The sequence below is a fragment of the Rutilus rutilus genome (genome assembly GCF_951802725.1).
Source record: "Rutilus rutilus genome assembly, chromosome: 22".
Classification (NCBI taxonomy): domain Eukaryota; kingdom Metazoa; phylum Chordata; class Actinopteri; order Cypriniformes; family Leuciscidae; genus Rutilus; species Rutilus rutilus.
In genome coordinates, this window is record NC_140227.1 from 6,721,187 (window position 1) to 6,745,846 (window position 24,660).

A 24,660-nucleotide genomic window follows, 5' to 3' on the forward strand; every position below is an offset into this window, starting at 1 on the left:
CTTCATACTGGCAAACTCTGGAGGCTACGTTCTCCGTGAGCCTCGCAAAGGTGGCTGAGGTGTTGCAGGGACCGAACGACGTTACCTGGAAACTGCCACAGCCCACAAACGTTTTTTTGGCCCATAGTTGCTCTAAAGTAGAATTGGAAGTAGTTCAGAGGTTGTTGTTTTACTTGTTTGTGTATAACTTAGTGGAGCTTTCACTCAGATCAGTGGTTTGGCTGAAAATAATCACAGTTTGACTCCAAGCATGACAGTATAATTATACGTTTGTTTCACGATTTAAACAAACAATTCATCCTGTGTTTGATTACTACACTAACTGGAGATTTAGTGTGTCACCTCATCAGGTCTTTTAGCTTAATGTAATGCAGTGTTGAGTGTCACTGAGGGGTCCAACAATGCAGCCTTTGCTTCATCACGCAGGACAGTTTCTGGTTATGTACTTTTAACAAAAAAGTACAATGGGATGTTTTGAAAGTGCAAAGTGTCTTTGAGCAGAATGGAATATTCTCTTCTAAAGGGATTTGGTTTCCTGTGTTTTTTTTTTGTTTTTTTTTTGGTTGCTTTTTATCATGTCATCAACTGTTCTGGACAGTAAGAAGGTCTTTTTCCTGTCCTTATCAACTTGTAGCTGCAATTTATGAATTGTAAAGCTCTTCAAGCATTACACTGTATGCAAGGTCAAAAAACTCACTTGGTGGGCATCTAGGGGTGAAACTTTCTTTTGATTGATACAAATATGGTAGTCTTTCATCTGAAATTGAATCATTTATTTTGCATTTCAAGTTAGTTGGGCGTTAGGAAAATGGTGTTTCCAGAAGCTTAAAGCTGTATTTTTTTATCCAAAACAGCTTGCAGGTACAGATTCTTTGGAGAAACTTAGTTAAATGCCTTGATCCTTTATTTGGGATCAAACTTGTGGCCTTCGCTTTCACTGATGAGATCCTTAACCGTCAAGTTACCGCATCCTCTTTTTCTCAATTCAATGCTCACTCTTGAAGCGACCCTTTATTATTCACAAGGACCATAGTTGCTATACAGGAAACGGTCTAGAAAAGGTTGTTACTGTTTCTGTCTGTATTGTACAACTGTACATATTAGGGTTTTTTTTATTTTTTTTATTTATATCAGGACAATTCATTATAACACACTTAAGTCATTACTGCCAAATCTCTACCTCAAAGACTCATTTATCAGCTCAGAATCGTTTGCAAGCCTTCCCAGTTTGCCACTTTTCACATGGATTTACCTGCTGTGAAGTAGAACAGGGCACACATGTCCACTTTTACTCTGTTCATTTTAGAATATTAGCCATGATATCCTTAAAGCTCCTTCTTGCTTGTAAAAATGCCACATTGGGATCATGGCATTTTTCCTCGATGCTTATTTTTAAAGAGAACCTTTTTCCTGTTTCATCTGCCAGTCTGCCTTTTAGAATCAAATCCCTCAACTTTTAAGTGACCATCGTCATGTAACAGTAGTTTTTTTTATTGGAACGGCCTTTACCCAGTGTATTTCGATCAGAGGTGCTGGGTTTCTTTCTTTCTTTCTTAGGAAACAATACTGTTACCACGCAGAGTAAGACAGATACACATAACACCCGTTTAAAGCAGTTTGTATCCATAAGAGGGATGTCAGATGTGTTTTCACTTTGATGTATGCACATTTTAAAAAGTAGATATAGCATGCTTAATGTAGTCAACTTTATTGCAAGGACAACCAAAATTGCTGTACAATAAAACTTTGCTATTAATGCAGGATGCCTTATTCTTTGATATTTCTTTGTAAGCTTTTCTCTTTTCAGAACTTAACATTACACTAAAAAATCAAGTAATTCACTTTTCCAATACATAGACAGCTGTGAAATTTAGGATTTATGTTAAGAAAAGGCATTTGTCGTCTTCTCAGGAAATACAATTCTACCTCTAGTTATACAGAAATGTTCATCTTAGTGCTGTGGTCAGTGCATGTAACATTTATTTTACCCTTTTATAATGGTAATGGTAAATGTTTCCCTTTGCACACTGACTCAAGGGTTTTTATTAATTGCAAGTATATTATATGTATTTTTTTCTTTTCTTTTTAAAAATCTCAATATCCCTTTTTTTTCTTTCTTTTTTTATGTGAGTGCATTTGAGTTTTGGCTTGCTTAGTTTGAATCTGAAATTGCTCCTCGGAGAGACCAGGTTTTGGTTACGGTGCTGAACGTACCACTGATGCACCATTCTGTGTATTTCCACTTGTGCGTTTTTAAAACGTTTGAATTGCGTAGTGTCGACCTCTTGACTGCTTCTATTAGGGGTGAAGGACAAAGACAATCCTTACCTATTTAATCTGTATCGATATGTAACTGGGGGAAAGGGGATCTGACGAATGTCACAAAAGTGCTGTTATGGCTGGAATATTATGGATTCAAAATACTCTATATCCTTTATTTTAGGAAATCGTCTCACAACAACTGTACCTCTCTCAGTCTGAATGCTGAAAACCAAGATAATGACAAAAAACACACCTCAACACATTTAAAACAAAATGCCGTTATCAGACGAAATGGATTTTTTTTATTTTTTTTTGGTGTTAAATTTACCTAAGTTTTTGCTTTTTTTATATATATAATGTAATAGTAATTCTGGAGCTTCAGTTTGGGTGTGTCTGTTTTCTGTTGTGTTCAGTATGTTATTGCCCTGTTTAAAAGAGACAGTCATGTTGATGAGTTTTGTTTTTTCAGAGTTTGCTAAATGTACTCTCAACGTTTACATTTTATAATTGTCAAGCATCAGATTTTTCAATGTTTGATTTTTCAAAATTGAGATCTTCAGTTGTTAACATTGAATACAATAAAATGTAATTCTGATGTTATGTTAGTGCAGTTCTTGATTCTTTTCCATTTGAAACCCCTCCATATTATAGAAACATGTCAACACAAATTTGTGAAAAGTGTTTCTTGTTCAGAGAGAACTTTTAGAGGAGGTACAGAATGATTTTTTTTTTATATACCAAAATGAAACCATGCTATATTAAAATGCACATAAAAAAGTATTTTAACTATCAAGTGTTGGAGATAATGCTTTACAAGTAATGCGAGTTTTCAGATTACTTTTTTTCCCCAAGTAACTAGTAAAGTAACACACTACTTTTAAATTTACAATAACATTTCTGAGTTACTTTTTCGAATTAGTAACGCAAGTTACTTTGTTTTCCCATGTCTAGACTGACAGGACAGTTCTTCTCTCCCCGTGTTGAGAGAAATCAGTAAGTGCAGAGGAGTTGTGTGCGCTGTGTGAACATGATGCTTATTGTACTTCTAGACTAACATGCATGTTAATATGTGAACATGCATTTGCACAGTATTCCAAGAGTGTTGATCTCTCTTCTCCTGGTTCTATTCTTCAGTAATCCAGAACAGCAGCACATCTGAAAGGTTTGTTTGAGCTGCGCTTCTACTGTACATGAGTGAATTTGTGAAAGGGCCTTTACATTTGCCAAAAATATAACTTTTTTTTGTTATTAAAAAACAAGCAATGATGTCACTCTTGTCTGCCTTCAAAACTTGAGAGCTCTGCAGGGAACATTTTATTTTGTCCAACAAAAAAAAATATATATCATAATTGTCAAAACTTTGTCAAAGTATTGTTCAACAAAACACATTGAATGTGTAAATGAGTGTTGTTCTTATTTTCATTCCTGTCAAAACTTAAATATGGCGGTACCCTGATTAAGATTTATTTAAAGGGATATTTAAAGGGATACTCCACTTTTTTCGGAAATAAGCTCATTTTACAACTCCCCCAGAGTTAAACAGTTGAGTTTTACCGTTTTAGAATCCATTCAGCCGAACTCCGTGTCTGACGGTACCACTTTTAGCATAGCTTAGCACAGATCATTGATTCTGATGAGTCCAGTAGCATTTCTTTCAAAATGACCAAAGAGTTTCAATATTTTTCCTATTTAAAACTTGACTCTTCTGTAGTTAAACCGTGTACTAAGATCGACGGAAAATGAAAAGTTGCGATTTTCTAAGCCTATATGGCTAGGAACTACTCTCATTCCAGCGTAATAATCAAGGAACTATGTGGCTGTACCATGAGTGCAGCAGGCGTAATGATATGACGCAGCGCCTGAAAATAGTCCCCAGCTCGGTAACTTCTTCCAACGTGACCGGGACTAAGTTTGTCTAACCTATTAGACCTATTTTCAGGCGCAGCGTCATATCATTACGCCTGCTGCACTCATGGTACAGCCGCACAGTTCCTTGATTATTACGCCGGAATGAGAGTAGTTCCTAGCCATATAGGCTTAGAAAATCGCAACTTTTCATTTTCCGTCGATCTTAGTACACGGTTTAACTACAGAAGAGTCAAGTTTTAAATAGGAAAAATATTGAAACTCTTTGGTCATTTTGAAAGAAATGCTACTGGACTCATCAGAATCAATGATCTGTGCTAAGCTATGCTAAAAGTGGTACCGTCAGACCCGGAGTTCGGCTGAATGGATTCTAAAACGGTAAAACTCAACTGTTTAACTCTGGGGGAGATGTAAAATGAGCATATTTCCGAAAAAAGTGGAGTATCCCTTTAATCCTCTTCCATCCAGTGTGAGACATAAGGCCAAATTTAAAGGGATAGTTCGCCTAAAAAATATGTCATTTACTCACCCTCAAGTTGTTCCAAACCTGTATGAAGTTCTTTCTTCTGCAGGTATATTAGCATATATTTTGAAGAATGTTGGTAACCAAACAGTTGATGGATCCCATTGACTTCCATAGTATTTTTTCTTTTTCTTTTCATACAATGGAAGTCAAAGGGGTCCATCAACTTTTTGGTTAACCATATTCTTCAAAATATCTTATTTTGTGTTCATGATGCATGCATATAGGTTTGGAACAACTTCATGGTGAGTAAGTGATGATAAAATGTTCATGTCTGGGTGAACTATCCCTTTAAGGAAATATGGCCAACAGTATACCAATGAAAAGAATGAAAAACATTATTAGCCGTAAAATTCAAGAAGAAAAATGTCACATTAAGGTCTTTAGGTATTACATAGGCAAATGTCATTAAATAAAATATTTATTTCTCATTAAAAGGTATTTGGTGAAGTTGCCAGAAACCTGTGCAGCCAAAAACGACGTCTGCAATGAAACAGGTTTGCCTTGTCAATGTGACTTCCGCATCACGTTGCGCCGTTGTTCTTTGTAGCTCCGCCTATCCCTTCGAGCTTGAGGTCTGATTGGCTAAAGCTCGATTGTGTTTTTTTCATCAGTTTAAACTGAGGTCAGTCAATCTGGAAACAGCGAGACGAAGCAGGTTAATGCAACTCTTGAACTACAACATTATTCCTGCGAGTTCAAAGTGTTTTGGTCCGTTGACGACATCATTTAATCAGGGCTGCAGGGAAAATGAGACTTCGCTCGAGAAATGTTTTAAATGAAACCCCACCGACACCGTCCCGCCGCCGTCGAGCCGCTCCGGAAAGCCCGAGCCCTCAGACTCCGCTGGTCAAGAACCAGGTCAGTCCTGCTGTATTGAACACTAGATATGGAAAGATAACAAAACTTACGTGTGATTGAGTATGTGATTGCGCATTATGAGTGATCTGCACTTGCCTGGTTAGCATGATGCTAACTGATTTGAAGCAAGAGATATTCGGACCGAAATTAAAACAACGTTAATATAATAATGTTTCATCAAAACATTAAATACAGAACAGGCTATCGTTCATATGAATAATGATGGTATGTGTGTGCTGCTTGTAAAAGTTTCTCAGTGCTGTCCCAGATGTGTTTATGGACAGGGCCTGTTCTCACCGTGTAACAGTTGGCTAGCCAATAAGATTTCAGTATTATTGAATTGGAACGGGAAGTTGTATCTCGGCCAATCAGCTTCTCTGTATATAATCGACGAAGGAGCACGTGGATCTTGTAGTAATTATTGTTTATTAAAACACAAAGTATATTGATTATTAATAATTTCTGTAATTTTTATGTCCAAAGGTAAACATTTTAAGTTTTTTTTAATTGCATTTATTCATATGAAATGTGTATCATTTCTTAATAGGTTTATTAACTGGCTGTTTTTTTCATCCTTGCTTTAGGATGAAGTAAAACTTCTTCAAGACTGCCCGAATCTGGATCCTGATGACGTCCCAACAGCAGCCAAACGTCCACGGAGGAGGAGAAAAGCTTTATCAACTGTTGACAGTAAAGGTACACCATTTTGTTTGACAAATTAATGTTATTTAAGAGTCTATTAATGATGATATTGTATTAAGAAATCATGCTCATCACTGTATTTTTAGAGTCAGATTTCAAGACTCCAGTCCGTCACCTCCGGGAAAGGCATTCCTTATTGAATCCTGCTGCTCGGAGCCTCTACTCTCCTGCAGTTCACTTTCTTACACCACCAAGAGACAGTGAGTGCATTTAAACTTTTACATTTACAACTATAAGTTTGTAACTATAAGATATATTATATTTTACATTTCTGACAGCCATGGATTATAGGGATGCACCGATAAAAAAATTATCGGCCGATACCGATCCGATATCAGCGCAGAGATTTAAAAAAAAAAAGGAGAATTTCTTTACCTCTGTGTGTTGAACATCATCATAAAAACAACAAATGCAAAAATGATATGATCATAATCTATGACAAAACACTATTATAAACTAGATTAGTAGAAAATTCAGTGGCAAAAGTTACTCTAGAAAAATCATGAGTGCACAATAATTGTATTAAATCTAAACATGGATTTCCTGGACCTGGATTTCATCATCAGAATTTAAGCTTAATAAAGCCTGAACCTCGTCGTCGTTCCATCGGTCGTATTGTTTTTAACGCCGTTGTTGATTCGAATAGCAAACAACTCTAACAGATTTTTTAAAATGGTGGATGTAATAAAATGCTGCGTGTAGTCAACCAATCAAAATGCGGCATGAACTCAACCAATCAGCATGTTCAGCGCCCAACTCCCACCCCCGAAACGAAAGTTCCTGATTCCTGAACTTTGAAAAAGTACTACTGTACCTCGCAAGCAGGGACTTTCTGAGGGAGACATTTTTATTTGAGACTTTTAGGAACTTCTTTTAGACCCTGGTTCCTGCAGTCGAAACACACCGAGTACCACCCCAAAGGTCCAAGTTCCTGGAGTCGCAGCGCTTTGCATTGAAAAGTTCAAAGCAAAAAGGGGAAGCTATATTGATGTGTAATATATTATATCAATGCAATCGTTAATTGAGCCTTTACTTTTAACAGTTTTAAATTTCAGTTACTGTGTGTGAAGAACAATTCATAGCGCTCTCTACTCCAATGTTGTGATCTAAAAGACAACCGGGAGACGATAAACTCCGCATACATTTTTATGCGAAACCATAGACCTTTATCTACAGATCAAGTATAATGAACATTGAATCATCTTGTGAGAGAGTTTCATCATGTTGCCTGTCGTAACCAAACGAGACGCGCTGTTTGAATGCTGAATGGAGAATGACTGACAGCCGCAGCAGAGGGAAGCACTTACGTAAACTTCAATATTCATCTCTATGCCACATTAAACTATGGAATGGCTTTAGAACATTATAATATAGTGCACGAAAAGTTGGTGGTGCTTCATAATGTTTGTGTGCCTTTTGTGAGGCTTAACAATAACACAGAATAGTAAACGCAAAATATCGGATTTGGAATGGTCCCGTCTGATCAATACCCGATCCGACAATACTGAGAATCAGATCGGCGCATCCCTAATGCTTTATAATTTTAATGGTTAGTATTAAGGCTGGGCGATATGACAATATATATTGTTACAATGGTGTAAAATGTCTAGCGTTAGAGATTTTAAAATATTGTGTATATCGCGGTGTATATATATATATATATATATATATATATATATATATATATATATATATATATATATATATATATATATATAGCACTATTATGACACTTCAGAGTGATGAAATGCATTATGAGAATATGTTCAGTTCAGTTAGAAGCGCATTATATCCTGAAAAGGAGCTCGGTGCGGTGACTGGCACACTACCAAAGTGCACGCACAGAAAGCTGCCTCTCTCAGAAGGCGATCGCGAATTTGGGACGTGCTCGATGTTAAAAAGTGCTATTAAGCACAATAAGCAGTGAGAAAGAACTCAATGCGGTGCACACGCTGACTGACACACGGCGCAAGCGTGTGCACAGAAAGCTGCATGCGATTGTGAATTCAGGTTCAATTTCACGTCTTATTGTGCTTAAAGTCGAATACACAATTGTGCCAAAATCCCCATCGTGTGGAGTATTCATGTAAAAACAGCCGGTTATGTCTCAAGTGAAACTAACATTTGGGTGTATCAGTATAATGGATCTGTGTATCTGGCCTTAAAGTGACAGCCGCGTAATAAACCCACCTGCTGCTCTGTGTCATTAATGTGAATCAAACAAAAGAGAAAACTCTTGGCTGAATAACTTTTGTTTTTGCTTGATAAGAATAATTTATATTTAATTAATACAGGGAAGACTATGCAATTTTTCTTTCCATTTGATTATTACATTTCTGTACTAATTCTTAATGGTGACATCAGACTACATTGCAAACAAGACTTTAATAAACGTAACCTCAAAGAATCATTTTTTCATATGGTTTAAATGTTAGTTTCTGCTCTTCCCTACGGTACAAAACTCTTTGGATCTGTCTGACCTTTATTATGAAACATTTTGTCTGTACTCTGTATTTTTTAACTAAACGAGCAATGACTTTCCAGATACCTTGTTATTTGATTTTGTGTAACAGTAGTTTTTTATTTTAATAGGTGAGCATCCAAACTCAAGTCCCATCTTCAGTCCTGAACACTGTGTGTTTGGCTACAGCGCTGCCAGCCCTCTTTCAGAGGATGAGGAGAATGAGGAAGTGTTTAGCCCGTGAGTCTCTTCTACAAACAAGTTTTTGTGGCTTGTACAATTCAGACTGATTCAAGTGATTCATCTGTGGTTTAATCTGAGTGTTGTCACTGTTTTTCTATCAGCTTCACATTTATTAAGAACATTCCGAACCGTTCACAACAGTCCAGGCCTGTCTCAGCAGTGCGGGACATTCCACCAAAGACGAGGAGCACCCCTGCTGCTACCCTGGTGCTCGATTTGGTAAGTTATCTTCCCTCTAGCCAGCTCAAAATCATTACTTTGGTCAACTCAACATTTTTGTTAAAACTGATTGAATTAGCATGCAGTTCATTGACTGAATAATTCCAAACTGGCCATTAATGAATTCAGATGGACCATTAGCACTCCCTTGTTGAGAGAGAGGCTTCAACAACTAGGCCCTGTTTACACCTGGTATTAAGTTCCGTCTCTTTCGTCCACTTTCAACCACTTCTTTCCTGATTTGTTCGAGGGGAGGGTCTATGAGCGACTACACTATGAAAGCAATCCGGTCAAATGCGTTTTTCGACTACCTCTGGAATTGGACGAAAGTGGACAAGCTCATAACATTTATACCCCATTTACGCCTGTATTTAGCATCTTCCACTTGTGATCCGATCGACCAAGACACATCGGAATACCAGGTGTAAACAGAGCCATGGGTAAATGAAGTTGAAAAGCTGATTAGTGCACTGATTTGATTGAGGTTTACAAGTGACTGGTTTGATTCTTTGGATTTTATTTTTGTACGATTCTAGGATGAAACGCTCGTGTTCAGTTCACTCAATGTGATTGCTGACGCAGAATACACCTTCAGTACCCGCTTTCAAGATCACAAGTACAAGGTTGGTGAAATTTTAATGAACCCTATGACATGTACAATCACAACGGAGTGATTAGAACGTTCGGTGTGTCACATGATGACATTGCTTTCATGCTTTGGCTGGCTCTGACCATGTCCATCTCTTGATCAGGCCAAACCAAAGCGTGAACGCAAATTTGAATCATAACTATTTATATATATAGTCATATATCGACAGCTGTTCAGTGTTTTCATCCACAAAATGTTAATTTTAGATTTCAGACATTTAAATAAACATTTATGGTTTGTTAAATACACTGATGTCGATAGAAATAGCAACAATGATCCTTTCAAACATAATTCAGGGTTCGTACGGGTGCTTGAAATCCTTGAAAATGCTTGAATTTTGATGTTGTGTTTTCAAGGTTTGAAAAGTGCTTAAATTTGGGATATAATGCTTGAAATTGTAACTGTATTTCTTTCACAACAAATACCTATCTGACTGAATAGTTTGTTTATTAAATGGAGAAATAAAATGTAGCCCTTCAGATATAGAGCGATAAGCGCTACGCTGGTCTGAGCAAAAGTAGGCGGAGTTTTCATTTTGATTTCCGCGCTTGTTTGGATGCCCGTTTTTAACGCGTCACCGCATCAGCACCGAAAACATGGAGATTTTATTTTGGAGAATAATCACACAACCTATTCGATATTCTATAAATAAATAAACTACTCGAATATTCAAAAATCGCAACTCATCCCTGCTTGGAATCTCCTGTTTCTTTTCCCAAATCTTCACTCACATCTCACCCATTTTCGAAGGGGATTATAAACGTTTCTTCCTTTGTTCGCTTTTAATTAGGCCTATTATTTTCGTATGCTGATTTGCTTAAATATCTGATTACGAAGCACAATTTTGGCGGTCTTTATAGCATCATCTCTTTTAATGTGATAATAACACTAAATAATCATTTTGACTATGTATTGGTATGTAATTTACGGTGGTGTAAGGTGCTGGAAAAAGCTTTAAAATGGACTTTGAAAGTGCTTGAAAAGTGCTTAAATTTGACCTTGGAAAAGGTGTACGAACCCTGATAATTGCTTTATTCACAGAAATTCACAACAAAATACATTTATTTGCATGTATTTGAGAATAGGAATATCAGATATTCCACAGTATAGTTAACAAGTTTGTGAATATTTTGAATAAAAAGGGCAAATTAAATAAAACCAATACATCTGTCATACAGTGCTTTTTGTGCTGTGTTGTAACATGACGAGCTTGATGCATCCCCATGGAATCTCACATGTACTAGGACATAATATATTTTAAATTTACGTGTGAAAGGGTTTGTTCAAATGAAATTGTAAATAATTTAAGCTTCTCACATGGCGCTTTTCCACTGCATGGTACGGCTCACTTTTGTTTGTTTTTCCACTGTGTACAGTACCTAGTACCTCGGTTGAGGTTTCATGCGAGCCATACCGATACTGAAATGTGATGTGTAAACACTGCTGATCACTAGGGGACCGGGGTGTAACGATACCCTCATGTCACGATTTGATACATATCACAATACTGAACTTGAATTTTTTCACGCACAGTATTTTTCATTTTGGGTGAACTGTACACAATACATATTGTTTATTGTATAACATAACATATGATAGCATTTTTAATTGGAATATATTGTGACACGATATATTGTTACACCACCTACTGATCACTAATTGGTCAGAGAGAATCGTCACTACCAGCCATTGGCTTTGCGCCACGAGACACCAAACCCGCTGTGTTATTTGAGTGTTGATTATCTAAAAAATAACTGAATTGAGGCTAATAGTTTGGCCTCTGTTGTTAACCTTTAATATTATAGTAATGTACAAATTACTCCCTATATAAGGGCTCCCTATATAGTTTATAGCATTAGCATAATTTTAGATACATTTTTTTTATCCTTAAAAAACTTTTAATTATAACAGAATTGATTTAAAGTCTGAGACAATTTTTTCAGTAAACCACTGTTAAAAAAAAAAGAAGCAATTTTCTGTTTAGTTTTTTCCCCCCTCTGCTAACTGTGACGTCAAAACCGAGGTACGTACCGAACCTTCAGTTTTGTGTACCGTTACACCCCTAATGCCGAGTTCACACTGCATGATTTTAGCCCCGGTTTTCACTCGCCGACAGGTTTTGCGAGATTGCAGACAAATGGTCGAAATCATAGGCAAATCGGTGCTTGTTCATGTCGCCAAGCCCGTGAGATATTTGGCATGCTAAATATCTGGACCTGTCGGTGATTCACAATCATATTTATCACGCTTCCGGGTCACGAGTGAACGCTGGCGCGCTTGGCTGCCGCTACTCGCCGGCTTTCTCTGCTTGTTTTGTTTTTCTCAGTACGTTTGTTTTGTGTTTTGTGCGCTCCGTCAATCCAAAATGCAGACACTGGACTGAGCCCTATTTCCCTGGAGGCTATTTCGTGCTGGATAACGTTTTAACTACTGGATTACACTTTGTGTTTTGTGTGACACTTCAAGTTACTTCAAACGGCAGACACTGGACTGAGCCCAGTTTCCCTGGAGGTTTATCTCATGCTGGATTACTGGCTACCGGATCAACGTTTGCTACTGTCACCCGGCCCTGTCACGCATATTGATTAGTACCTAAATGTGGAATTATTATAAATCATTCATCTTGGATTGCTGACTCGAGCAAGACTGCTAGCTAAGTGTTTGCCAAACCGACGGGCAGCTGCTGTGCCTCCCCTTTCCCTGTTTTGCTTATGCGAGCCCTCTCAGGAGTGATCCACTAACACTGTTCGCTGGTAAGTCTCTGCTTGCTTGTTCGAGTTTGCTTGAGTTTTGCCTATTTGAACTGTTGTCGCTACTCTTTGGCTTGGCTACCTCCGTTGCTGTTCCCTTGAGTGCAAAAGTGGTTGCCCTGTTGGCTAACGTATTGAGTTTACAGAGGCTGGGTTGAGTGTGTGGCTGTTTGCTGTTGTGTTTGGTAACGTTATGCTTGTTTGGACTGAGCCAGATGGTGCTCAAATCATACCCCCTCCTAATGCATGTAACAATCGTGACGCTGCTCTGGTCTCTTGTCTATGGGCCAGACTGCTTATACTACAGAGAGCCTAATCACTCGAACAGGCACCTCTTTGAATCCGATATGGCATTAAGATACTCGTCATCCTATCTCCATTGCCTTGGAAACAAAGTTTACAAAATTCCAGATGTTCTCCGCGCGCACCAACATCTCGGTCTGCTGCGTCGTCCCAAATATTTACACAGGGGCTCTGGTCGGAAGTTTGCTCGCTACAACCACACTAACAACATCGATTCACTATGGAGTCTGTCTCGTAGAGAGACGCGGCCTGCTGCGGGGCGAACTGCCGACGTTGAGAACCTACACGCCATAAAACTGTTAAAAGCCTCCTCAGACTACCCTACTTTCAGAAATACCCAGTTTGGTCTGCTTAATGTGCGGTCTCTGAACAAGAAAGCAACTTTTATTAATGATGTCATTACTGATGCTGGTATTGATTTATTTTGTTTGACTGAAACTTGGCAGATACCAAATGATTTTATTACATTGAATGAAGCTATCCCCTCTGGTTATGAGTTTGTTGCTAAGCCACGTTTCACTGGCCGGGGTGGTGGCCTTGCTGTGATCTTCCGCTCATGCTATAGGGTTCTATCAGTGCCTGTCCAGGATTATTTATCGTTTGAATGTCTTGCTCTGAAATTCACTGGTGGGGCACCGCTCCTGTTATTACTTGTTTATCGACCTCCAAAAATGTCTTCTGCTTTTATTAACGAGTTTTCAGAGTTACTCTCATCTGTCAGTCCTATGTACTCATCCATCCTGGTGCTTGGTGATTTCAATATACATGTTGATTCTGGAAACTGTAATTTTGCTGAACACTTTTTAAACCTGCTGGACTGTTTCGATCTCACTCAGCATGTCGACTTCCCTACCCATTCAAAAAGCCATATATTAGATCTTGTCTGCACTGCTGGCATCATGCCAACTCACGTATGTCCCAAAGATCTTTTTGTGTCCGACCATAGAGCCATTATGTTCAAACTTGCTGTTCCTGAGCCTCTCCATCGCCAACGTCCCTCTCGTTCCATCACATATAGGAACACAAAGAACATTAACTCAGCTGCCCTCTTAGACACTCTAAATTCAAAACTCAGCTCAGAGTCATTGGATGTCTGTACTGATGACTTAGTCCTGATATACAATACACATCTTGCTGACTCCCTCAATCTTCTTGCACCCTTGAAGACACGCCATGTCTCCTTTACTCAGTCTGCCCCATGGTTTACACCGGAGCTTCGTAAATTAAAGGCGGCTGGACGTCAGCTGGAGCGACTTAGTCGGAAGACTGGCCTAACGGTTCATGACCTGGCTTACATTGACCATGTCACTACTTACAAAGAGTCTCTTAACCGGGCTAAAACCCTGTATTACACCTCCATCATAGACAAAGGTCGTCATAATCCGAGAGCCCTCTTTTCCACTATTAACAAACTAACCCAACCGAATAAATCTTTTCCACTTACCCCATCCACTGAACTCTGTTGTGAATTTCTGGTTTTCTTTAACAGTAAAATTAATTTGATATATCAACAGCTTCAAACAACTCACTCCCCCCAAGATGACGCCCCCCTTTTCCCCTCCCCCTGTGCTACACTAAACAGGTCCTTCTCTGCCTTTACACCTGTTGACGAACGGGATGTTCATGACTTTGTCAGTAAGTCTAGGCCTACCACCTGCCTCTTTGACCCTATGCCAACTGCACTGATTAAGGTCTGCCTTCCTGCCATCTCACCCCTCCTGGTACAAATAATAAACTCCTCCCTTTATTCGGGCTCTGTTCCTGTGCTTCTCAAAAAGGCAGCTATCACCCCTGTTTTGAAAAGGCCAGGAGCAGCCGCTGAGGATTATATGAACTATCGGCCCATTTCTAACCTACCTTTCCTTGCAAAACTCCTTGAACGCTCGGTTGCAAAACAGCTCCAAGAGTACCTAAATTGTCATGGTCTTTGGGAGAAGTTTCAGTCAGGATTCAGGGCCATGCACAGTACTGAGACTGCCCTTGTTAAGGTAGTCAATGACCTACTATTGGCTGCTGACTCTGGCCATGTCAGTATTCTTATTCTCCTTGACCTCACAGCTGCCTTTGACACTATCTGCCACAATCTCCTACTTTCTCGATTGGAGGCGTTACTCGGTATCACTGGTGTTCCACTGTCTTGGTTCAAATCATACCTTACTGACAGACAACAGTTTGTTTCGATTGGGAATTACAGATCTCCAAATTCAACCCTGTCACATGGTGTCCCCCAGGGTTCCGTTCTCGGCCCCCTGCTCTTCACAATCTACATCCTTCCCCTTGGCCAGATAATACAACACTATGGTCTCAATTTTCATTGCTATGCTGACGACACACAGATTTACATTCACACCAAACCCGCCAATATACTATCATTATCCAATCTGGTTCATTGCTTAAACGCCATAAACAACTGGATGACTCAAAATTTTCTCAAACTCAATCAAGACAAGACAGAGGCTATTCTTATCTCCACACCCAACATTCTTAAGAAACTTGAAAATCTGCAGGTATCTATTCCTGACTATTTCACTACAACAAATTCTGAAATTCGAAATCTAGGAGTAATATTTGATCCGACCCTCTCTTTTGAGTCACACATTAAAAATATCACCAGAGCATCTTTCTTCCATCTCAAAAGCATCTCCAAACTCCGCCCCTCCCTCAATTCATCTGCAGCAGAAACACTAATACATGCATTTATAACGTCAAGGCTAGACTACTGCAATGCCTTACTCTACGGCATCCCGGAAAAAACCCTCAATAGGTTGCAGCATGTTCAAAATTCGGCTGCAAGACTACTCACCCGCACACGGCCCTGGGATCACATTACCCCTATCCTTCAGCAATTACACTGGCTTCCTGTCCACTATCGCATACACTACAAAAACCTTCTACTTGTCTATAAATCCCTACATAATCTAGCCCCATCTTACCTATCTGATCTCCTCACCCCATACACGACCTCACGCACCCTTCGTTCTACTGATACATGCCTCTTATACGTCCCCACATCTCGCCTCCGCACCATGGGCGACAGGGCGTTCAGCGTGGTAGGCCCCAAACTGTGGAATGCTCTGCCACTTGAGTTGCGCCAATGCACAGGTTTATCCACTTTTAAAACTAAATTAAAAACCCATCTTTTTAGCCTAGCTTTCCTGCAGTCCCATAATTTGACTTGATTGATCTCATTTTACACCTTGTGCGCAGTGTATTCCTATGTCTTGTGTATGCATGATAACATTTTAAACCCTGTATGTTCTTTATGTTTCTGTCTTTATATTTTCCTTGTCTCTGCCTATCAAACTGTACAGTGTCCTTGGGTACCTTGAAAGGCGCTTTTCCAAATAAAATTTATTATTATTATTATTATTATAATCCTACCCCAGATAGTCGTGCAGTGTGAAAAGAACAGTGACCTGACCTGACTACTTTGGCTCAGTTTTATGCAGAGTTCACACTGCACGATTTTCAAAGTAAAGCGAGCAGAGTAGTGCCGAGCCAAGTCGTACCATGCAGTGGATAAGTGTATATAAAATACATGCATTTCTTGGAATAATGGTTAACATCCTCTGACTGTCATGAAAAAGTTTGGGAATTCTGCTGTTCTTGAAGTGTGATGTGATTAACTAAACATACTTTCACAGGTCTACGTGATCCTCCGACCATATGTGAAAGAGTTTCTACAAGCCATGACCAAACATTTTGAGGTAAATATTGTGAAGACTGATGGAGTGTCTGGGATGATTTTTTTTTTAAACACTGATGGACTGTTCACACCAAGACGAATGTCCAGTGCTAGAATTTGGTTCAATTAAACATTTTAATTTAAATTAACAGCTGTTAATGCTTCTATTCAGCCCTGTACAGACATTTGCATGTCATTACTGTGACAGATTTTTATTTTTTTGGGAAAGATGTTCTTATCTCTTTGTGAATAAAGCTGGCCAACCAATAAGATATGCAATTTGGTCACAAGCCCAAAGCTGCTTTTGTTGCATAAAAAAAATTATAATTATATAAAAATATATTCACCTCTGACACATCGGTCTAATACTGTAATCGTGGTTTACGGTATCAGCGAAGTACAGTCTGAGTTAGATGATTGTTTGCGGCTTTATCTGTTGCTGTTTTGAGTGACAATTGAGTAAACATTAATTTAGTGTAGTTCAAAAGAGGCTATATTTATGGTAAATACAAATAGTTTGGCAGAAATGTCCACCTTGAATTCACTCATGATCGACAATCATTAAACGATCACTAAACTTTTGCCATAAAAACACTTTGCTTGTATTTACAAATATATTTTTTAAAATTCTTAATTTTGTATTTTAGAAAACTGAATAGGGACAATAGTCGGGTTTTTTATTTTATTTTTTCATGCTTGTCCTGACCTGAAAATTACTCAAATCAAATTGCATACTTTTCCAAACTTCATTGGAACCTTGTTGGGTGCTTTTCCATAAGCGCCACCTACTGTCAGAAAGTGATTTTCATTCAGTCCATGTGTTTGTTTTTTACACATTAGTCTACTCTGAACAGATAAATCAGATTGAATTTTTGTGCAAAACATTTGTGTTGTTGTGGCTGGCTTTAATTGTCACCAGTGAGAAAATCTATTAATAAATCTGTTCTGTCTTTTTCTGTTCCAGATGTTTGTTTACACCTCTGCAAAAAAGGAATATGCAGAGAAGATCGTAGATATATTGGACCCTAATAAAAAGCTCTTTAGGTGAGACATTTTACACTTCGAATCCTATATGCCCAAAGTCATCCTGGAGATGGTTCCCAGGCAGTCTCTGGAAACCTGTCTCATAACTCATAACAAACTTTACCTTGAAGGAAGCATGAGAATGTAAATCTGTGTTTTTCTTATTTTTAAGACATCGTTTGTATCAGGATGATTGTGCCTGTGTGCTTGGACACTACATTAAAGACTTGACTGTTCTGGAGAGAGACTTGTCAAAGACTGTCATCCTGGACAACGCCCCCCACACCTTCCCATACCACGTATGTTTGCCTTCACCACCTAGTGTGCAGGAGTCTTTTCTCTGTGAAAGTGTTTGTTAAAGATCAGGTCTAACTAGAGCTGCACGATTAATTGTTAAAAGAATGCGATCTTGATTCAAACCCCCACGTGATCTTATTCCTAAATGACTAAACTATTCTGCTATATGTCTATTTAACCTTTGACAAAATCATACCGGAACATTCAAATCTGTTCACACTGCCACTGACCCAGAGAGAGTAGTTGTCATGTTTAGGTATGAAACAGCTTCACAAACAGTATTTTCAACCACACAGTATCACTATTTCTGTCTTAAAATAATTCAATTTATCACAGAAGTACTGGGTACTTCTAGAAGTACTTTTAGTTTAGGATATAAACAGTGATGTCTAAGACCTGGGACACACTAGACAATTTTCAAATCTTAACTGATTTTAAAACTGTCGGAGACCACAGACATAAGGGCAGTTTCAACCGATGTATAGGGGTTCAAGCACGTAGCACTGAAACCCTATTGTAATTGTTACAATTTCCTAGGGGAAATTTTGGGGTTTTTGGGATTTTTTTGAAAAACCTACTTTTGCGAACTAGTTCTAGGTTTTTGGCCCGATCGGAACCAAACCAGTGCAGCAAGATTCTCTGACTGAGAACAGTCTGATTGTCAATCATTATAAAAATAAGTTACAATTTCGATTCATGGTCTCTAATGGCCTCCAAAACATTTAAAGTGGGAGGAGCCACTTTTACTAAAAGGTCTATAACTCGTGAACGGAACGAGATATTTTCACCAAACTCGGCACACATATATAAGAGCACATTCTATGGTCGTGTGAAAAAGCATGCGGCGTCTTGCCACTTGGTGGCACTATAACATGAAAAAACAAACAAACAAACTTAAAAGCGTCTATAACTACGCAACCTTCAGTCTGAATGACTTGAAAATTGGCATGCAGTGTCTTCGTCCAAGGTGCCAAGACTGCCTTTGAGAACATTTTGCGTATCTTGAAAAACGTGTCCGGCAACGGCCAATGAATTTTGAGCAGTTGTCAGACAAGGTTAACGGAGGCTGATCGAAACGAAACTCGCTGGGCCTGTTTGACTCTTTACTTATGGCCCTCGAGGCCTGTGAGAAATTTGAAAGAAATTGGCCACCGGGGGAGTGCTTTCACACTTTCCATGTGCATAAAGGATTGTATACCACACGATTTTTCTCACACACCCATGACCTTCATACCACATTGTAGAACTCCTCATTCTGAGCAACTTTGCCTCTAAGACCGCCACTGTCATTCGAATCGTTCGTTAAATATTGGAGATTATTTCAGAAACCAACTTTCGCGAACTAGTCCTAGGTTTTTGGCTCAACCTCGATAAAACCACTACGGCGTAATTCTCGGGACTCTCTGGGTCAATAATTAGCAGAAAACATTTTGGCCTTATAGCTGGGTCCTTTAGAAAACAGACATGGCCAAGTCTACTGAAAAGCCTATCATTACTAAAAGAAAACTCAGAAAAAAAAAGAATATGGGTGATGATCTTTCTCAATACTCCACTTTCATAGCATGTTTGTGGCTGCCAAGTTTCAGCTATAGAAGCACGCAACATCCGGTTGGTGAAGCTTGCTCGCTCTCATTGGCTATCTCGGGTATCACATCAGAGGCAGCTTGACCAAGAGTTCGGGATTCGGGATCGTGTGGGCTCTGACGAGATCGGGAGCAGTAAAATAATCCTAATGACCCCACACAATTGAGAATTTTGGGAAAAGTCGGTAGCAGAAACCTTGAAGCGGGCCACACTCCCCAGATCGTTGGGGTTGCAAATCTGCTACCTTAGGCTGGTCACACACTTAAAGATTTTATGCCTAAAAATTTTAAGTGTGTGACCAGCCTAAGGTAGCAATCAAAATAGAGCAGATCCCGTTTTGAAAGTAACTTTGAGCTTCAAATGATGATTATATCATTACATTGTTACGCCAATAGGCGGCGACAAGCGACTGTTAAAAAATGTATTTGTCATTGAATCACTTATTCAAGAGATTCGTTCAAAAAATGCTGATTCATCCAGTAATGAAACAAGTGAATTCTTTATGAATCATTCATTGAATCATTCATTGTAACCAGTTTTTTTTAAGTAATTCATTCTAATTAATTAAACCATTTATAAATAGCCAGCAGCAGTTAATATTTTGTCAGAATCTCTAGTAAATTGTTATTTTATTTAGTTGTCTATTAAGAAACGGGGGAGAATCGTGATCTTTATTTGAAAAAAGAAAAAGGTGATTCTCAATTTATCCAGAATAGTGCAGATCTAGGCCTAACCAGTATATCAGTGGCATGTTCTTATTGGATGTGTTTGTTTTTTCTAGCTGATGAATATGATTCCCATAAAGAGCTGGATTGGAGATCAAGAGGACCGTGAGCTACAAAAGCTCATTCCATACATGGAGAAACTAGTGTATGCGGTGAGTGTTTCCATTAAGAGTAGATAGCCTAAAACATACTGCAACTCCAGATTTCCTACCCAGTTCAAAAAGGCCACTTATTGAATCTTAAGTTCTCTGAATTTCATGGTATGATCACCTACATCAGGGTTTCTCAAACTCGGTCCTGGAGGGCCACTGTCCTGCACAGTTTAGCTCCAACCCTGATCAAACACACCTAGCTGTGAGTTTCTAGTGATCCTGAAGACATTGATTAGCTTGCTCAGGTGTGTTTGATCAGGGTTGGAGCTAAACTGTGCAGGACAGTAGCCCTCCAGGACCGAGTTTGAGAAACCCTGACCTACATTTAGACCCTGTTTACACGAGAACGGTCGCGGGTGAAAACGTAAAAATATTTTATCAGATGTGCCTTTTGTTTAGACGGCGACGGCGTTTTGGGGCTTAAAAACGCAAAAAAGTGAAACCACCCTCCAGAGTGGAAATCTTAAAAACGCTCCACCGTCGCGTTCCCGTCTAAACGGTAAAAACGCAAAAGTCTGCTAGACAGTGAAGGCACCAATCAGTGCTTCACATTGCCACCTAGCCGCCTGGAGTGCATACTACATCGAATTTCACACACTTTTGCGTCACCATATGCACGCAGATTTCCCCCCCATAACGCTCGTCTAAACGCAGAATAAAAAGTGATAACGCAACGCCACTTTTGTGTTTTCTCTTCAGATCTTTTCCGTGAAACATAGCCTTACACAGCAGCAACATCTATTTGGTATCCAGTGGGGGTGCAACGGTTCAAATTTCTCACGGTTCGGTTTGGATCTAGGTTTTTAGGTTCATTTCGGTATGATTCGGTATGTGCTGTGATCAGGGAATAAAGGACTACTGTCAAATAAAAAATAAAATAAAATAAGACCAAATAATCTAACTACAAGCAACAGCACAAATAAATACAATAGTGCAAAGATTCAAATAAAATAAACAGTGCTTTTCAGGTTCAGAAATTGTAAAATAACATTGCATATTTGACTGTATAAATTAAAGATTAATCCTTATTAAAGTTACAAAAGGTATTCAATACCCATTGTTAGAGCTGTGAGTGTTTTCCTAGTATTTTGTTTGATTAACATTAAAAACACTGACAGCAGAATGTTAGCTTGCTGTCACTTTAAGATATAATGCACGGATCCAGTACACACTGATACTGATTGTCTGTGGAATGAATGAATGAATGAATGAGGCATTTATATTTGTTGAAGCACAAGACTTGAAAGAGGACTCAATATTTTCGTGCTGACTGAGACGCAGGTTTGCGCACTTGAGTGCACACACACAATCTTCTCACAGCGCATGCAAGTTCTCACTCGCGTCTTCTGGCTATAAATTAAAATTGGCAAGGCTTAAATGAGTGTAGTTTAAACCGATAGCACCGGTCTGGTGCTGGTCAGGTCTCACCTGCGCTTGCGCACTATCAACACTCAGGTGATGTCGGCGTAGCTTAAATGACTGGTCATATTTGAGTATGCGGCACTCACAATGAACAATGTTTACAAAGAGTGACTCTTTTGTCCCCTTTTTTTGTCCTTTCTTTTTTTTGATCATCGCTGCTGTGATGTACTGGGAACCCAGAATGTGTATCCATCGATCCATCGTGTGTCTACACGTTATTTTCAATTAATCATAATAGATGCGTCGTCAGATTTAAGATGAACCACCGTGTGTGCCGAACCGTGGGTGGAGAACAGCATGGTTTGATTTATATTTTTTTACCGAGAACCGTTACACACCCCTAGTTTCCAGTTGGACTGTGTATCACCAAGAATCTGGCGATAGGATGCGTATCACAATCAAGGGGTTATGATGCGATATGTTGCGATACTTTAAGAAATGCAATATATTATTATATAAATTAAATAAATTATTAATCTTAATATATAAATATTAAATATTATACAATATTTTTGTTTGTTTTTAGGAAGAGGATATCATTTTAGAAAAATTGTTAGAAAGAACACCACCATATGCATAAAACCTGAGCAAAAGCTATATTATAATTAAAACAGTGGGATCTACATATTGTCCTCTTGTGAGCTGGGTTTGCTAATGCTAAAGCTAGCGATGCACCCTTGCGATTCTCCACGTCACAGTTTATGTTCTGAAATAACAGTGCCACCGAGCGGCCGAGTTTAAACAGAACATCGATAGTAGTGTTTTTGAGAATTGATACAGTAGCGTCAAACATAATATTGCGATGTTCACATGTATAAAAAAAAAAAGTATACCCCTAATATCCAGAAACTTGGCCCATCCAGTCATGGTAAAATGATGCAGAGGAAGCAGACTTCATACTATTGTTCCTGAACACTAACTAACAGTAGAGTGAAATATGGGAAAGTCACACCTTGTGCTGTTTCTGGCTGTGTGAAGCAGCTGCTGGTCTGCATCCTTAGAAACTAGTGGTGGATCCAACCGGGTACAATTCAGCATGGATTTTGTGAATCTTTACAGTTAGGCTGTTATTGAAGGATGGAGCAGGTTTTGGAACAAAATTGAAAATAAATGAATTTATATTATATTTTGTTCTAAACGCTTGGTTTATTTGAATTTAAAGAAAAATGTAATAATGATTAACTTTGTTTTTTTTATTGTGTTTTCAGGATGACTTCAGAAATGTCTTAAAGAAGAGAACTGACCACTTCCACAGGCTGCTTTCTGAAGACTAAAACCTGCATCAAGTGTAATTACATGTACAGCCATCCTAATAAATGCAGTGAAATTACCAGTTTACAAACTAACAAAGGCTAAATTTGTAGTATGACTCTGGTATAATGAAATAGTTTATTTGATAGAGAATAGTCTTACAGTTTCTCACTTACTTGTAATCACCCTGGTGATCAGCTGGTGTTCTGACCCATTTTGAAAATTAGGACTAGAATTTTGCCTTTAATTTATTGATGAATCTTGAGATTTGTACAGGTTTGTGCCATTGGAAGAGTGTTTTCACACTTGTGTTGTACTCAGAAGTGTTTTTTTTTTTTTAAGGACACCAATTTTCAATAACCATTAAAGAGAAAAAGAAAAACATTAGTTTTTCCTGAAAAACTTTTGGTCTGTAAATTGATCAGTTTTGTGCTGGAAAAGATGGCTGAAAAAAAAGAAAAAAACCCCCGTTAGTTTGTAATCTGGTATGGTTTGTTTGTCGATTTTGCTTCGGGTTGCAATTAGAGCTTTATTTGGGGGGAAACTAACAAGTTTTTCAGAATGATCTCTGACATTATTTCCAACAGTGTTTATTTCCACCATCCAGTGGTACAGCTTATATCCTGCAACTGGGGCCCAAAATCATTATAACTCTCAATGCCAGTTTAAATAGTGACCCACTATACAGTGCTATCAGCCTCAACATCTATGCCTCCCATTGGCTGTTATTCTACCGTGAGAACTTGGGTTTGCTGCTGGTGACTTGACCTGGCTACTTGAGGTTGAAGTAGGGATGACATGTCAGGCAATCGGACCAAACCGGGTACGACACATTTGATGGCATGGAACTGTTGGGGAACACAGTTTGACTCCAAAAAGAGAGGCCAATATGTGCAATGAAGACCAGGGGTCAAATTTGAAGTTGACGAGTTCTCCACACTTCCAAAGTCGTAGAAACTGATCCAGCCTTATAGGATACTAGCCTGGCTAACGTCAGACCTCGTCTCATTGAGATTTGAGGCGTGGTTTACGAATGCCCAGAGCCGTTTATTGGGCTTGTTGGAATGTCTATCAAATGCGCCTGTACGTAGCTCATAGCCAATCGTTTCAATTATACCAGATGACGTATGTAGAGCGACAGAAATTCGACGAGGAAGAAGGCGATGGGTCAGAGATTTATGTGTACACGATGGCGTTCAGCGACTAAACTACTTAGAACACTAAGGCTGCATCGAAAGGTAACTTCGCGTCTGATGCCATGTTGGATCCATAGATATAAACAAACTGCTTCGGTGTGTCGCATAGACGTCGTCATCGTCTTGCTGCTCCCTCCCCGTTCTGTGATTGGTTCCCTTTTTGAGGGGAAAATCTGGTCCATGGTGTCCAGGCTGCCTAGCAGCGTGAATAAAATCCCGCTGCGCGCAAGGCAGCGTGGGAAAACCCAGGCTAATAGGATACAGAAAACCAATATTTATAGGTATATGGAAGATCAGTTGATATCATTTCTACAGGTTCTGATAGGTTCACCGTACAGATCGTTCTAGCCATTTCTAAACATGGTGTTTGGTTCTTTATGCAAATGTGGTTGTTTAAAAACAGTATCTCTGACGGACTGTTCCTTTGGTATGGCTTACATATATTCCTAAATTCCTAAAACCATTAGACAAAACATGGGAGATGTC

General features: G+C 38.9%; 1 protein-coding gene across 1 annotated transcript; it reads left to right on the forward strand.

Moving 5' to 3' along the window:
- Positions 1–5,245: 5,245 nt before the first annotated feature.
- ctdspl3 (CTD (carboxy-terminal domain, RNA polymerase II, polypeptide A) small phosphatase like 3) lies at positions 5,246–23,362 on the forward strand. The gene is made up of 11 exons (XM_084395414.1): positions 5,246–5,512; positions 6,097–6,208; positions 6,301–6,414; positions 8,807–8,915; positions 9,020–9,137; positions 9,674–9,760; positions 16,484–16,546; positions 17,489–17,568; positions 17,720–17,846; positions 20,210–20,305; positions 22,936–23,362. The coding sequence occupies exons 1-11, from the start codon at positions 5,402–5,404 to the stop codon at positions 22,999–23,001; spliced, it is 1,083 nt and encodes a 360-aa protein (XP_084251540.1). The 5' UTR covers positions 5,246–5,401; the 3' UTR covers positions 23,002–23,362.
- The last annotated feature ends 1,298 nt before the right edge of the window (positions 23,363–24,660 follow it).